Source organism: Rhineura floridana, chromosome 11, assembly GCF_030035675.1.
Source record: "Rhineura floridana isolate rRhiFlo1 chromosome 11, rRhiFlo1.hap2, whole genome shotgun sequence".
NCBI classification, from domain to species: Eukaryota; Metazoa; Chordata; class Lepidosauria; order Squamata; family Rhineuridae; genus Rhineura; species Rhineura floridana.
In genome coordinates this window covers 59,260,481-59,277,061 of record NC_084490.1, presented here as the reverse complement: position 1 = coordinate 59,277,061, position 16,581 = coordinate 59,260,481, and the positions used below count along the sequence as shown (strand labels likewise).

Here is a 16,581-nt window from a genome sequence, read left to right as displayed (position 1 = left end):
AATATTTGGGATAGAGGAAATTCCCATCAGACTCTTATTATATGACTATGGCTATGACAGCAAGATTATTATGGAATACTGATAATGGAAGATTGGACACTGAAATTACTGGACTTAACAGGACTATTGAAGATGGAAGATGGAATTAATAGGGATAATGGAATAATGGCTATTGAAATTATTGGACTTAACAGATTTGATGAGATGGATTAATCGATGTGTTTATTAGGAGAAAAATTGATAGATATATTTCTTAAAGAATTGAAACCTCTCTTTGACTTTTTGTGGAAAGAATAAAGTAATGTCTATGAGATTTGATGATTAATTAAGATAACTACTGGAGGAAAGTGATTTTATAATATAATTTAAGAGACAGGATTGTTATATATTGTAGACCTATAACTGATCTGTGACAAATGGGAAGTCAACATTTTATTTTTTTGTTTAATCATTTTTGTTTTGTTTTGTTTTTTGTCTTTGAATGTTTTATGATTTTGTTTTGTTTGTTTTATGAAAATTTGAATAAAAATTATTGTAAAAAAAAAAAAAGAAACAGATTGGTAACCAGTATAGATAGCATAGAATCATTATAAAATGACATGGATTCTAACAAGTTTTAAGAAATAGTCAACAATAAGACAGCACATTAAAAGAAAATTTAAAAAGGACACAATAAAAACACAAAGTAAGGCATATTTAAACTGCAATTCTATGCATATTTTGGGGGAGTAAGCCCTGTTGAGCATAGTAGCACTAACTGCCAAGTAAACTTACCTGGATTGTTCTGATAAAAAAACCTGAACATTAAGAATGCCTACTGAAAGTAGCACTGTTGACACTGTTCTAAAATGGATAATGGGGTGCAACGTTACGCATTCTGAAGAAACTTTACTAGTCTATTTTTTATTTTTAGAGTAGTAGAGCAAGAGTTTTGCGTCAGATCTGAAACCCTTATGATCTTTATGTTGTGAATTCTGGTAGAAAAAGGAAGTTGGGGATGAAAATGGCATGAATTTGGAATGCAGCCCCATTTCAGTTGCTAAGGAGATGTTCTTTTTAGTGTATTCAGAAAGAACGCAAGAAGGAAAATTTAAAGACATAGCTGTGAAAAATACTATCTGGGATGATGACCAAGGCTGCAATCCTGTATGTGCTTAGCAGGAATGAGTCCCGTTGAGCATAGTGGATCTTTTACGCATAGGATTGTACTGCAAGTCTGTCAGCCTACAAATACTTGGGAGTAACTCTTGTTGAAGTCAGTGGGAAGTCTAAGTAAATGCATGTGGTTGCATCTTTCATTTTGTGGAATTTTCTGAACTTCTCTAGAAAGGTGTACACAAAATGTGTTTTTAAACATCCTAAGTAACTTTCATATGCATTTGATCTTGCTGTTCTTCATATGTATTTTAAAATTACAATAATATTTTATCAAAAAGTAACAATTGACCTGTAATCATAGCTGCAATACAGCACAAAGAGAAGTGCAGTCCTATGCATTTTTACTCAGAAGGAAATTATGTGTTCAGTGGGGCTTACTCTCTAATAAGCGTGTTCAGAATTTCATCCTAAAGAACGTTTAGGTCCATTGATTTCAGTGGGATTAATCATACTTAACTCTAGGTTGGATTGCAGCCTGTGGTAGTTTTAATAAAGGAATATTGCATGGGGAGGGGGCGGAAGAAGAAAGATTACAATATAAAGTACATAGAATGGATTGGATTGTAAAGTTAGATTATCTCATTGAAATTCATTTGCATTTTTCTATGCTAGGTTTCTAGAGTTGCCTTGGGGTACTTGGGACCAGAAAGTGAGAAATTCACTTAACAGGGATTAGGATACAGAACAAGAGTCTTCACACAAAATGCCCAATGGCTTTGGTGTATGACTGGAAGTATTTTGAAGCCATCCAGCTTACACAACTATAAAAACCTAAGTATCCTTTTCTTCTAATTCTGCTCTGTGAGGGTGGATATTCAAATTCTGGATGCCAATCTATCTGGCATTTTCAAAGTCATGTTTTCAAGTGCTGGAAAATCTGAGTTTGGGGTGTGCCATGGAATGCAGACTTCCAGAGTTTTCCACTTGTGAATTTTACATATGGTTTAAATTAAGCTTTTGGGCATCTGGTCTTCCTGTGGAAAGTCAGAGGCATGCCCACACTTTATAAACAATGTGACAGTACTATTTTTTTTTCAGAAAAGGTCAGGAAAATATGTTTGCTCAAACCTATTTAGATTAGGAATTAAGAAGGACTGCTAAAGAGCAATGGATATATATGAATATTCTATATGACAGTGCAGCAGCTCAGTCAAAGTGAAGGGAATGCTCATTTCAGTAAGTTCTTGCAGAGTTTGTAGATAGGGAGGTTTTAGAACTGCAGCTTATATCTGTCTGACTTTGGTGTTGTTAATACATAGATGGCAGTGTTTACATTTGGATGCCACAGGATTTCATTTTGTGTATGTTAACATGGAAGACATGAAACATAATAACATCTGGGGTAGTAGTTCCCAAACTCCCTTTCCCCCTGGACCACTTGAAAATTGCTGATGGTCTGTGCAGATCACTTAATAACTTTTCTGAGAAGAGCATTCCCCATGGTAGGTGCCACAACAGGGAAGGCACACCTTGTGTAGCCTTCGGGTTATATGTCACTTACAGAAACAATACACTATTTTCCCATGTTGTTAATCAGACATGTCACCCCCACAAACTGTTGTATGTGCATGCACGCTTCTGTATGCTGGAATACCACCTCAAATTTTGTTACGTGAGTGGCAGTAGCTTGATCCCAAGAAAACCACGAGAAATTGTTTAGCAATTGTAATGTGCTCTGTTGGATGCTAAAGTTGCCAGCATGAACCACCTGAACGAAGCTCATGGACCAATTGTGGTCTGTAGACCACACTTTGGGAACTCCTAATCCGGGGTGGGTTGTCCAGATATTTAGAGTGTGGTGTCATTAGTATAGTGGGACACTCAATTCTGTAGTCCCATTCAGTTGTCCCCCTGAATTTGTGTAGGTCAATGTTCAATTTATTATTATGGTCTTATGTTTATTAGGCTGTTTTATATTGTTAGCTGCCTTGTACTTCAAATGGGAAGGGTGGGATATAAGAATGAGGAAATAAATAAATACAGTACAGTAGGGCCCGGCATTACGGCGTTCTGCTGATGCGGCACCTTTCATTTTCAATTTTAAAGGGTTTCCCCCCCCTTTTGTGATGTTTTCGCATCATTTTCGTGTGACGCGGCCCATTAAAGTCAATGGGGTTCCGCTTTACGGTGTTTTCCGCTTTACGGCGGGGGTCCGGAACAGAACCCACCGTATAAGCAGGGCCCTACTGTATCAAAGTGAGGAGGATGCACACACATAAGCCCTGCCCCCTCATGCCTGCGTGTGTTGGCTGCACTTCAGACCTTCCTGTCTTGAGACAGAAGGTCTGAAGGGGGATTCTAAGCACACACAACTGAATATTTTTACAGTCCTGCTTGTAATCAGACACTGCCTTATTGGGGTTCCCAATCATTATAAAAAGGTGTCTAAGCATGTTATGTGCTAAGAATTTACCTTCAGTCCTTCCCTCATAACACAGGAAAGTCTGGAGTCGACACATGTTGAGGACATTGGTGGTGGGGCTTATGTAGGCCCCTTTTCTCTTTAATCTGACATGTTGGTCCCAAATGCCTGAAGAAGCCTTGATTCTCATTTACACCTGTTCCTAGCAATGCAGTGGAAGCCCTAAACTAGTACTTGGAGCTGGCGATGGGCTCAATGCAAACAAAAAAGATGGAATTTAAGATGGAAGTACTGTTGCTTGAAAATATTTCTGATTCAAGGATCTGTGTTCAATGTTAACTTTATTGAAAGACTTTGGGCATGCTTCTTGAGTGCTACAGTACCTTGGGGTACATCTGGATGTGCAAGTGGTACTGGTGATCAGGAGCATATTTTATTGGCTCAGGGTGATTCGCCAACTGCAACTTTCACTGAAAATGGACTAGCCATGATGATTAATGCCTTTTAGCACAAATGTATGCATTCTTGCTCCGAAGTAAGCCCCATTGTGTTCAGTGGAGTCATTCCCTAGTAAAGGTGTTTAGGATTACAGTTTTTAGTCTAATCTAGATTAGATAATGCACTGTGGGAATGCTTTTGAAAAGTGTCTGGAAATTGCAATATATGACCTTTGTGGCATCAATTGATTTAGGCTGTATGGAGCATATAATATTAATTTTGAAGCAACATCATCAGCTCCTATTTGGTTTCTGGGCCCAAATTAAAGGGATGATTGTTAAAACCCTAAAGATCTGGGATACCTAAGGGGTGCCTGCTCCCATAGGAATTTATTGGTGTGTCTCCACTGTCTAAAGCAGGGATGGCTAACCCTTTTCAGGTTGAAGACTACACTGACTTATGACCAGTTCTCTGCAGGCTAAAGTACAAAAGTGGGTGTGAACATTGTAAAATGTGAAAAAATGGCAAATTTGGGAGAAGCCTTAGGGGTCCACAAATAACTTTTTGGCATTTTAGCAGGGACCCGTGGGAGTGGGCAATACAGTAAAACACTATTTTAAAGAAATATTTTAAAAATGACAGATTTTGAGGGGAAAGCCTTTGAGAGGGCATGAGATAGCCACCTCTAGTTTAATGTACAATGTGTGGTAACATGGGACAGAGCCTTCTCTGTAGTGGCACCAAAACCTGTGGAGCTGCCTTGTTCCTTCTTTATTGGTCAGGCTAAGGTGGTTCTATTCCAGAGAGCTTTGGGGCATTTCGAATTACCTTTCCTGTTTCTGCCTCACTTAAATCATAATAAGAGTTATAATTGTTTCCTTAATCATAATTAGACTAATTACAATTTGTCCTAGTTTGGAAATAATGATAAACTTTGGTTACTTAAAAATGGAAGTGAAAGCTTCTGGTCTCCTTGTGGCCATGCCAGAGGAGGAGAGGGGAGCACATGAGTCCAAGGTTCACTCACGCAATGCTAAACCTTAGTTTAGTGTTGCATCTGAACAAGGGCCTTTAGTTGAAAGATGAGTTACAGATACTTAATTAATAGTCATTACATTTATCAGGGATGAACGATAATAGTGGTTGTGAATGCCTGCTCCAATTTGATTCACAGGCATCTTAGTCCACAACTCAATTAAATAGGAGTATGAGGATTTCACCAAATTACAGTGTAAATTACAATTATACAAGATTACAAGTGGTGCAGTCTTGACTCAAATTGCAGTTGTACAGCATATCTCATAGATACACACCCCAAAAGTTATATCTCGTTAAAGATTTAACTAGAGCTAAAAAGAGTCAGCATCTGTATATTAGACACAAATAAGAATGAAGTAAGAAACATGAACATTTATTTTATAATGAAATTATATTGACAGGAAACAATTCTTGGGGGCTAAAATTTGGCCAAGCACTATTCATGAAGAATAAGTATATTGCTGTATTAATATAGATAAAAGTATATAGGAAAATACTGGGCAATTATTAAGAAGCAGGTGGTACCTCAGCAACCAGAGAGCAGGAAGGCCTGGATGTGAAAGCACTAAAAATATATGAAAGATGTTCATTAATTAAAAGGAGAGGAGAGCATAAGAGGAAAGGAGAGAAGATACTTGTGGGCAGATGGTGGGAATTCTAGAGTTGGAAGAGTTCCAGGAACCACCTTTGCAAACATGCTGTCCATGTATCAATGTGCTCCTAACAGGTGCCAGTTCCAATCTTTTGAAAAGCACATAGGCAAAAGTTTTCTGCCTCTGTAAGTGAGGTATCGCTTGCAACAACTTCTGCTGTCAATACTGAGCATTTCCAATACTGAGCATCTATTTCACTGCTGCAATACTTGGATAGCTCATTGGTATCCTGGCCCTGCTGAATAGGGTGTAGAAATTGTGCTTGTTCTTTCTGACATACTTTGGCAATATTGGTCAAATAGCCCTCCATACCCATTTTGCCCAGGTTAAACCATAGCACATGATGATTTCTCTTTGAGTTAATTGAATGTTAATTTACTCCCAGGCATTTTAATGTTTAATGCTTTATGTTTAATGTTTTTAGTTTACTGTGTTCCTTTGTTACTGATTTTATTCTATATTGTATTTTAGTTTCGTTTTGTACACCACCCAGAGAGGTATTAGCTATGGGCGGTCTAGAAATGAAAATAAATAAATAAATTACAACAATTTTCTTAAGATAAATACTATGCATAATTTAAATTTACAACCCTGCAAGCTTTATTCGTGTGTGTAATAAATAGCATCAGCTTAGTTTCTGTAAACTGCTATGACTCAATTTCCCACCCAGTCAGTTTGGATTTTTTGTATGAGACATTTTCTAATGAGATTCTAGATGATGACTTCTTTTCAATACTAAATAAGGTTCACTTCACACCCAACTTGTTTTTTTAAATGGGTAATTTCCAGAAAAATACAAGTATTTTAAGATCCTGAAATGAGGAATAAAAGGTTATTTGCTTGGTATAATTTTCAGTTAGTGCATCTGGATTTGAGATTACAGTGTTATTTGGTGTTCTTGCTATGGAGTCATTTTTGTGGGAATCTGTGCTTGAGTTTGTGTTAAGTTCATTAACACAGCTGTGTAAGAAATAACTTGCTTAGTTACCTGTGGAAAATACTACTACTGCTACTGCTGATTAGTTGGTAACCTGTTTTTTGGTGTGGTTTATATTTGATTTTTTAATGAAATTGTGGTATACAAATATTTGAATAAATAAATAAAATAAAAATATTTTCCAGATGACCAGGCAGAAAAGCTTTTCTAAATAACAAGAACGTTGATTCATGTTCTTTCTTACTGCCAGCAGATTGCAGATGTTCTATATGGGTATGTGTGGACAGAAGGGACAATAAAATTTATTTGTTTGCTCTAACAGAAAGCAAAGGTGTAGCAATAGAATAGGCCTGTGAGCTACATGAAGTGAGTTTAAACAGCTATTGCTATGCATAATGTTCTACATTTTTTGTTAGAATTGTCTGTGTGGCAAAACTTCACTCCGTCCATTACGTTTGGGTCGCGGATATGCTACATCTGGACAATCTGGGTATGTAGAACCATAATCATTTTCAAAAACCTTCTCAGTGGGGTATTATTTTTGCTAGATATATCAGTGCGTAACAAAATATTTTTGATTATGCTTTAATGTGTAAATATAAATGTACAAGAAATAAACTGCAAACCAAATTACACGTCAAACCAAAATACACTTTTTTCCATATGATCCTGCCTGTCTACTTAGATCAACGGGGGAGGCCATTCTGCCATTGTTTTGTTTTGAATTTGATTGCTTAAATTTCAGTGTTAGCCACTTTGGATGTTTTCAGTTTGGAATGGAAAAGTGGTATATATGTTTCAATAATTTTTAAAAATTGCCTTTCAACAAAATAGTCCATAAATGTAGTTATCAAGTAATTCTGTCACACTGTGCAATCATTTGTGCTTCTTGCAAGTGTGCAATCTGAGTAATAAAGGTGCTAAAGGAGGAATTACCCGTGCTAATACCTGTCTATATTCAAAACTGATTTAATTTTTATTATCTCAGCATTCTTAGCCTCACCTCTTTTCTGCTCTAAAGCCCAGCCCAGCTTCTTAGCCATACAAGGTTCAACATGCAGTATCATAGTTTTTAACTATCTGGTACGGACATCCATCCTTTTAGTAAAAGAAACTCATTTAAAGCTTAATGTAAACTTGTTGAAAATGGTATCTTCAGCTTAATTTGTGGAGAATTGTAATTTGCAATGTTGAAAATAAGAATAGAAACTGTGATAAAACCTTTGTCTTAATTATAGTTATCCTGCCCATCCAAGTATCTTGTGCATCTTACTGCATATCCTGCTTGAATCTTCTTAATTATTTTTAATCAGCTTTATTAGAGAGTTGTAGCTCTAGATCAGGTGTGGGAAATCTTTGGTCCTCAAGATGTTGCTGAATTACAGCTCCCATCATCCCTGGCTTCGATGCTGCCTCACTTACTCTGTGACTTTTCTGTTGTAGAAGGATGTCAGTGTTTTAACAATGCAGACTTACTTTAAGTGTAAGTTGAGATATATTTCTTCAAAATCTTATCCAACCTCTTTAATTACACTACAGGAACTTGTAATATGAAGATAGCATTGTCTCCATACCGGGATAATTTATACTCATCATCTTATGCCAATATTCCTTTGAGTGCATTTTTTTTTAAAATTTGAAGTAGTAGGTTTCAAAGACCTATCTTAGATTTATGGTCATGGCTTATGTTCAAGAGCTTGAATTTTCTCTCACCCACATCCATGCAAACTTGATTTGAAGACCATGTGGTGTTGATGGTACTTTCTATGTGATACATGTGTGGGCAGGATGAGACTTTCTGTTGTACTAAATTTTCTTCTCTGAAACATGTTTGCTGCCATTATGGTTTTGACATTTCTTTTTTAAAAAAAGTTTCTCAGCATTTACTTTCTCTTTAAACAGTGTTTCTGCAGGCAAAATCATTGGAGCCAGTGTTCTGTTTGTTGGTGGTGGAGTGGGTGGAACTATTTTATATGCTAACTATGATCCACGCTTCCGAGAAAATGTAGAGAAGACTATCCCTTATTCCAGCAATCTCTTTGAAATGATACTGGGTTCTCCTTATAGTATCCCAACACCAAAGAAGCCAGTAAGTTTCTCCCTTTGCTTTAATAACACATGCTTTCTTTCTCCAATTCTAAATTATGCTTTAGATTTTGTATACTTAATTGCCATGTCACTAAGAATCCTAACTGATTAGGAATCTGGATAGTCTGTTTACTTTCCTCTACTGCTGGAGTCTGAGTTCTCATTGTAAGGTTTTCATGGTTGCACTAAAATGGTTGTGATTTCATGGATTATGAAGCTATGCTACCATCTTTCTTGGAATACCTGATGTTTAAAACTGCATTTGCACACTTTTATTCCTGATTCTTTTTCTTCTGACAAAATATCTTGGTAAATGGCTTCTATAGCACTGTTTTCATTGAGATGAATTAGTCCTAGAATTGTTGGATCCCAGACCTGAAAGAGCACTTGTTTAACAGTTGCACAGAAGACAGAATTTCACTGTGACTTTTTTTCTTATTGCAGTGTCATGGTGACAAAGAGTACCCTTTGTGAAATTTTGTTTTCTGTAGAGCTATTAAAGGTATAGGATCCATCTTAGGCTCTGAGCATTGCAAAGCTAACGAGTCCTAATTTCTCTGGCACATCTCATGGTGAACAGATGTGGTGGTCCTGTTGTCATTTGCACTGAGTGAGTGTGGAGGACTAATTACCACTGGCAAAGTGTAACATTTATAGCATTTTGAGCAGGAGTTTCAGCAATAAACAAGTAGTAAAGTGCTAGTAGAAACACAGCTGAAGACATTTTATGGATTAATAATGCTATGTTCTGTCAGTTTAGTGGAATAACTCAGATGTGAATTCAATTTTCATAATGTGAAGGTTTCCCTGTCCAACTGTTGTGTTGGAATTACTTTCTTAGATGTTTTTAAAGCTTTTTTTTTTAGAAAAGATGTTTTAAAAGATGTTTTGTTTTAATATGTTTTTAAAGATGCTTTATTTATTAGATGTTTTGTTTTAATATGTTTTAAAGTCTTTTGTTTTTCAGATGTTTTAGAGTGGGTTTTAGTGTTTTTGTTTGCCGCCCTGGGCTGCTTCTGGGAGGAAGTGTGGGATATAAATTTAATAAATAAATAAATAGTATCACAATTAACGAACAGGCTAGTTAAAAGGGTTCTGTCCTAGTCTTCTCGCATGTTAATATTCTGTGGGCAAGGCTTTTCTTTTTAAATAAGAAAGTATTCAAACATTCCTCCTCCCAAAAAACTCCAGCAACATGCGGCGAGGGGAACTGCAGAATGAATGTGCATACATACATATTCTATCTGTCTGTATGAGAGAGAGTGAGAGAGTGAGCGTGAGTGTGTGTGTGTGTGTGTGTGTGTGAGAGAGAGAGAGAAACTGTTGGGCACCCACATTTTTGTCCCACTACTTTGGGGAAATTATTTTCCATACAAAGCAACAAGGAACCAAAAACTGCTGTAATAATGTCCAATATGGAAAGGAATAGGCTGATTGCATTATTGTTTTTTATTCACAGTGAATTATCTTTCAGCAGATAATAGTCAAATTAGGTGCAGCTATGAAGAATTTTTTAAACAATCTTATTATTGTGAAGAATAAATACGGTGTTTTCCCTCTCAAGGGAAAATACTCTTATATTGAAATGCATTTGGAATAACCAACAACCTTTTTAGGTTAGAAATTGACATTTTGTGCTTAAATTCATTTCTGGAAGCATTGTACTTTTGAAGAACTGGACAGATGTCTTTTTTTAAAAAAAGTCGAGCTTTCTCAATCTGATCTGAGGTTTCCTTCTGTTTTCAGAGCAGTTTAATATCAGTGGAGTATAGTGTGATTGTGTAGTTGGGTGTCCCTGCCTTTCTGACAGTTCATGGCCAGAGACAGCAGGGAAATACCATTTCAGTACTCCTCCAGTTCAGTATGAATTTCCATGTATATGAGTGATGTAGAATAATATTAATAGCTACCTAGTGAAATACAGGAACTGTGCTTATTTCAAAAGCAGTAATAACAACTATGTAGTATACTATGTTGCTACAAGCTGCTGAGACTGAATCTGTTTAAATTTTGACAAAAATTTGCAACAAATATGGAAAAGAAAACAAGGGCCCACAGACTGGAAGCGTTCAATATACATCCCAATTCCAAATAAAGGGGACCCCAGGGAATGCAGTATTACATTTCATACCACTGTAATGCTGGCAAAATTGTGAAGAAGAGACTCAGCCTGTAGCCTTCTCCTTACCAATATTATGATAGTTATATCAGCAGCCAGCAAAATTTAGCAGCCAGACAGATTTTTGGAGTGGGATGGGGAATAGATGGAGATTTGAATATGTCAGTGTTTATGTTCTCATATGCGTATTCTGCTTTTCCTTACTCTTACCTTCCAAGATGTCCTTAGTTGAGCAGTGCCAGGGCTCAACCCTACTTGGAAGTTATACTATCTGACTTTGGAACTCTTTCTCTAATGAATGGCAGCTGCTTGCTATTACCTAGTGATGAGGGAAAGGCGTTTGAGATATTTTTTGCAGCCAGTCTTCCCACAGCCATTTCATATAGAGCTGAGTCCTAGTATGAAAAGAGCCTTTGGAAGAATGCCTGAATCAAATCAGGTCCCTTTATAGGGAATACTACTGGAGGAAGGTGTGTGTGTGTATATATATAAAGAGTTGGTGGCAAGGAGAAATGAAAAAAACAAAAACTAAAGGCAAAATGGAATGGTAACTAGAGGGGAGCAGGCTAAGATGTCAGGTAAGGTAAAAACATTCCACCAATCTACCATCTGTCTTCCTGTCTTAAAAGGCAGGGTTTGGGGGAATCTCTTCAGGGTTGCCTTCAAAAGAAAGAACACAGAGATTGCAACTATGGCTCTTTCTCTCTTCCAGTGCTTTGCTCCCACTATACTAGGATGGTTGGGGAGAAACAGAGAGACTGCAGCCTGGGGACCTTCCTTGGGTGTTTCTCTGCCCTATAGTGTGTGCAAGTACTCCTCTTCCATTTTTTGCATTGAGAGAGAAGTGACAGTGCACCTTCAGTCTGTCATGGCACAGATGCTTTTTCTTTCTTTCTTTCTTTCTTTCTTTCTTTCTTTCTTTCTTTCTTTCTTTCTTTCTTTCTTTCTTTCTTTCTTTCTTTCTTTCTTTCTTTCTTTCTTTCTTCAGCATGACAACAGTCTCTGTTAAGGCATGATTAATTTGTCCAACATAGGAGCCAAATGAGCATGTTCTTTTGCATTTGGGGTATGAATGTCTGCTCAACCTTAACAGCTCTTTCTTTTGCAGGCCAGAAGGCTTTTGAGGATTCCCTTGATGCGGTGTTGGTTGCAGATGTTTTGCTGGCCTCTGATAGTGTCCTGTGCTTTTTAGCATTTAGCTTATCCTAATGTTGTGTCTTACTTTTTTGCCCTTGAAATGAAAGTTGCTGCCTGATGACAGTGTCTTTTAAAATATATATATATGCCTTGGAAAAAGGTGGCTAGCGTGACAACCCTTGGAGCTACTTTCCTGAAATTTGGCTGGGTTAATCCCCTTTTAATAGGTAGGGGCTACCATGTCACCAAGTTTGGGGGAAATACAAGCCTCCCTTTGCCTACAGGCAGCTATTCTGCTAATATAGCTGCTGAACTTGCCCACAGGCCAATACAGGCCCCATGTAAACAGGGCCTCTTTCAGTGCTCTGAGGAGGGTAAAGACATACTTGTGTAATCACATGACACAGAAGCGCCTTACACATCTGCTCCTAGAGAGAGTGCTCTTGTGTTCATGGGAGGAAAAAAGATGGCGATATAGGAGTACGTCAATTTTTTACTTCTGTCTAGACAAGCTGACTAAAACACCTTATTCAATCTTCAAACTCTCTAATTACTTCAAGGACTACACAGTATTATCATCTACTTGTGACGACTGTTCTTATTCACCGGTTCACTCCCTGTTCCAGGATATATTTTGCAATTAAGCTGAGAAGCTAAAAGACGCTGAACTTGGAGCCTGACCTAGCTACCAACTGTAAGTAAATAATTAAGGACACAAAGCCTATCTCAAGAGATTACGCTACTTTATTTCACCCACCACAAATGATTAAGACGAACAAAACTACCCATCAACTTAAAACAAACTGTGATGGTTCTCACTAGGAATGCTTGTAAAGCACTGGGTATTTCCCCCACACGGGAAGCTCTACCAACTAATACTCGAAAATCTTCTCACACACACAAACAGATGGAAATGACCCAGTATTATAAAACGAAGAACAGCAAAAAGGAAAGAGAGAGAAGTAATGAAACACTAACATCAGACCCACATCTTGCTCCTATATTGAGGACAGATAAGAATGACTTGGATATTTCTTTAAGCAATACAGAAATGTTGACCTTGAGATGAGAGGACCCATCCTGTCTCAACTTAGCTGAAGAATTAAAATGGGCTGAACAACATGAGCCTTCTACTTCTTTCCTTGATTCTCATTTGAAAGATTCTCCAATTAATCTGTCCACAGCTAGCTCTATGCCCTTACTCAAATCATCTTATAGTGAGTCAATACCTGAACTACAGTCTATTAGAAGCACAGAAACCTTAATACCAACAGTGCTATCCTCACCAAAAAGGAATTCGAACTCACATTCTGAATATATTTTACGGGATTTTACAAATTTTATTGATACCTTGTATAATGAGCAAAGAGAACTTGATACTATTGAAGCATGCAAACCTTGCGTAGATGCTAAATCACACACAATGCATGACAAGTGTGAGACTAATGCATCAATGGAAAAATGGATCTCAACAGCCACGCAGTACTTCTCTCAAATTGCAACATATGTAATGGAATTAAGCCCTCTACTAGCAACATTAATAGAGCTTACCAGAAAAATAGACTTACAAACCAGTCCTCCAAAAATAGTCCTTACACACAGATCGCAAGCTTCTCAAACTAGGACAAAGGACTGGAAATTGCCTGCACAGAACAAGAATAAGGAAAATAAGAACACACAAACAGTCCAACAAAGGAAAAAAAGCAAGAACATAAAAGATTCCAAAACAATTAGGAAGTCCCATATGAACTTTAGGAAATTATATAAACATTTAGACCCGCCACGACGAGCTTCAAAAAAGAAAAACAAGGGAAAAAAAGAAAAAGAACTACCAGAAAGGAGCCTCCTTCGAACTCGAGAGAGCCTGAACTCCTTCAAGGATCAAACATTGCCTCACCAATCCAAAATTCATTTCAAGAGACTACAACTCAGAAGTCACCAAAGCTGACCTATACCGAACTCCATAAGGAATTCCATCAGATGCAACTTCAACATAAAAACAATAACTTAACGACAACAAACCAAATGCAGGAATGCCATTGGGAATTGACTCTAAATCCAAGAAAACTAGTACTTCTGAATTTCCCTAAAGCTAAAAGATGGCTATCACAAAAGGAACGTAAATACCATATATGGGAACTTTTAGAGGAAATAATTCCTGGCCGCACTAATATAAACTCAATCTCATCAGTACAATACCTTTTCCATAACTACACTACGACCAGAGCTGTTATTACCTTTTGGGATGCGAGGGATGCATATCTCCTCTACACCCATAAAGCGATACTTGTACGCAGCCACTTATGGATTACAAGATATTTCGAAAATCATGCCTCACTGCAAAGTCTTCTTAAAATTTCACCGTTTCATCCGAATTCATCTAGGCACTCACAATCAATGATGAACCTTCAACAAAAAGAGAGAAACCATAATCCCCCTACGGATCAAGGAAACCAATATTCAACATCAAAATTTCCAGAAGAACAATTACTTCTTGATCTCTATCCTGACCTCAACTCCAGTGACCAACTTGAGACCATCAATAGACTGAAAGATCTAATACAATCTCTGGAGAATATAAAGAAGCCAATCATACTGCCTGAAACACAAGAGTCCTTAACCTTTTCAAATGTATCGGACATCTTAGTCTTAACACACAATTCTCCTGAAAAACATTCAACACACAGTAATTCCTTAAGCTTCCCTCTGACAACAAATTCTTCAAAACTTACTTCACGACTGCTAAAAGAAACTGCAACTACCCGATTACAACCCTCTAAAATCAATGGAAATGTGTGTAGAGATAAGACAATATACCAGTCCCAAATCATTCATCCTTCATCTAACTGACTGAAACCTAAGTCAAGCGAACTTAATTTACTCTCATGGAATATTGCTGGATGGAATAATATCTCTACTAACCAGGACACGATAGATTACCTATCCTCCCATAACATAATATCCCTACAAGAAACTTGGATTCTGAGTGAACCAATCCTTGATGGTTTTACATCTTATTACCTCCAAGCAACCCCTAGCGAAAGAGGTGGCAGACCCAAAGGAGGAGTCTGCACCTTTATTTCAACTTCCTTAAAAGCTAAAACTACAGTTGCTGGGACTTTACAAGATCTAGCTATTGCCCTTATTTTAAAATTTACTGAATTTTCATTGATACTCGTCAGTGTATATTTACCTCCAGCACGTAGCAACAGCATGAATATCAAAAGAATATCTTTATTTGAAGCCTTTATCTCTAAGTTAATGATTGATAATCCAGAAAAAAAATTGATTTTGCACGGAGATTTTAATGCCCGAATTGGCACTTCAGATTCGGCCTTATTTCATAAGTACCATCAATTACCTCTACTCTCAACAGAGAACATCCAACATACCCCCTCGTTCCTCAAAGGACAACGTCATAAACTATGCAGGATTGCTATTAATGAAAATGTGTATAGAGGCAAACCTAATATTACTAAATGGGCAAGCCTTGGGAGATATTACAGGGGACTACACCTATCACTCATTTAATGGCTCATCTCAAATCGATTTTGTTTTTGTTTCAATAGACTTTTACTTTCTGGTAAATAAATTCCACATTGAAAATCGATGGGAAAGTGACCACTTGCCAACCATAACTGAATTTAAACTTAATACAAATGATTTGCATCTCTCCCATAGAACATTCGCCAATAACGAAGTAGAAATGCGCTCAACTAGGGTCAAATGGTTGCCTAAATTGAGCGCTGAGGTATCTAAGTTACTAATTTCTCCGACTATTAATAAAATCAAAGAGGAAATACTAGAATCCACCCTTACGACTGATACACTTTGCGCTTTTCAACAACTTACGACAAATTTGCAAATGATTATTACAAATACATCACGCCCCCACTTCACTACTTACCGCCCAAAATCTAAGACATGGTTCGACAGTGAATGCGTAATAGTTAACCGTCAAATGAGGGATACTTACCAAAAAGCTAAGGCCACAGGGTCTCTTGAAGACTTACATGCATACTGTGAAATAAAGAAAAAATACAAATTATTAATTAAGAATAAAAAACAACAAGATAGGAATAGCGCTTGGCAAAAACTATTGGAAGCTGCTAAGCAAAAAAATACTAACATCTTCTGGCGACTAGTTACATCTCACTGGCCAAAATCCCAATATCGCAACTCTGCAAATGTACCTGCTCCTATCTGGGAATCATACTTTTATAATTTATATTTCGACCAAATTGATCTAAATTCAACACCGCAACCAGTAAATGAGTCTTTACAGAAGTGGCCCCCAGTCACTAAACAAGAAATCGTGTATTTAATTTCCAAATTGAGACCTAATAAAGCTCCTGGGCCAGATAATATCCCCCCTGAGGTTTTTAAAACCAACGCAAATTGGTGGGCTCCCGTTCTGGCCTCACTATTTACGTATATTGATTCTACATTAATAATCCCAGAACATTGGGGACTGGCTACAATTGTCCATATTCATAAAAAAGGCCCGGTAGACGATCCAACCAACTATAGACCGACCAGTTTACTAAATACAATTAGCAAACTCTATGCAGCCCATCTGCATATAAAATTGATCGATTGGATCGAACAGAATGACATACTAGCAAATGAACAAGCTGGTTTTCGCCCAAAA

The 16,581-nt window shown here is 37.3% G+C and overlaps 1 protein-coding gene across 6 annotated transcripts in view; it reads left to right on the top strand.

The window, feature by feature from the left end:
* IMMT (inner membrane mitochondrial protein) overlaps positions 1–16,581 on the top strand; it is a 59,734-nt gene that overhangs the window by 2,986 nt on the left and 40,167 nt on the right. For 5 of the 6 annotated variants that reach the window (XM_061590872.1, XM_061590871.1, XM_061590870.1 and 2 more), the window contains exons 2-3: positions 7,003–7,076; positions 8,489–8,675. The exons of the other annotated variant lie outside the window; for it this stretch is intronic. In XM_061590872.1, coding sequence (XP_061446856.1) covers positions 7,003–7,076; positions 8,489–8,675 — 261 coding nt within the window. The remainder of the gene's footprint in view (positions 1–7,002; positions 7,077–8,488; positions 8,676–16,581) is intronic. 6 annotated transcript variants of the gene reach the window in all.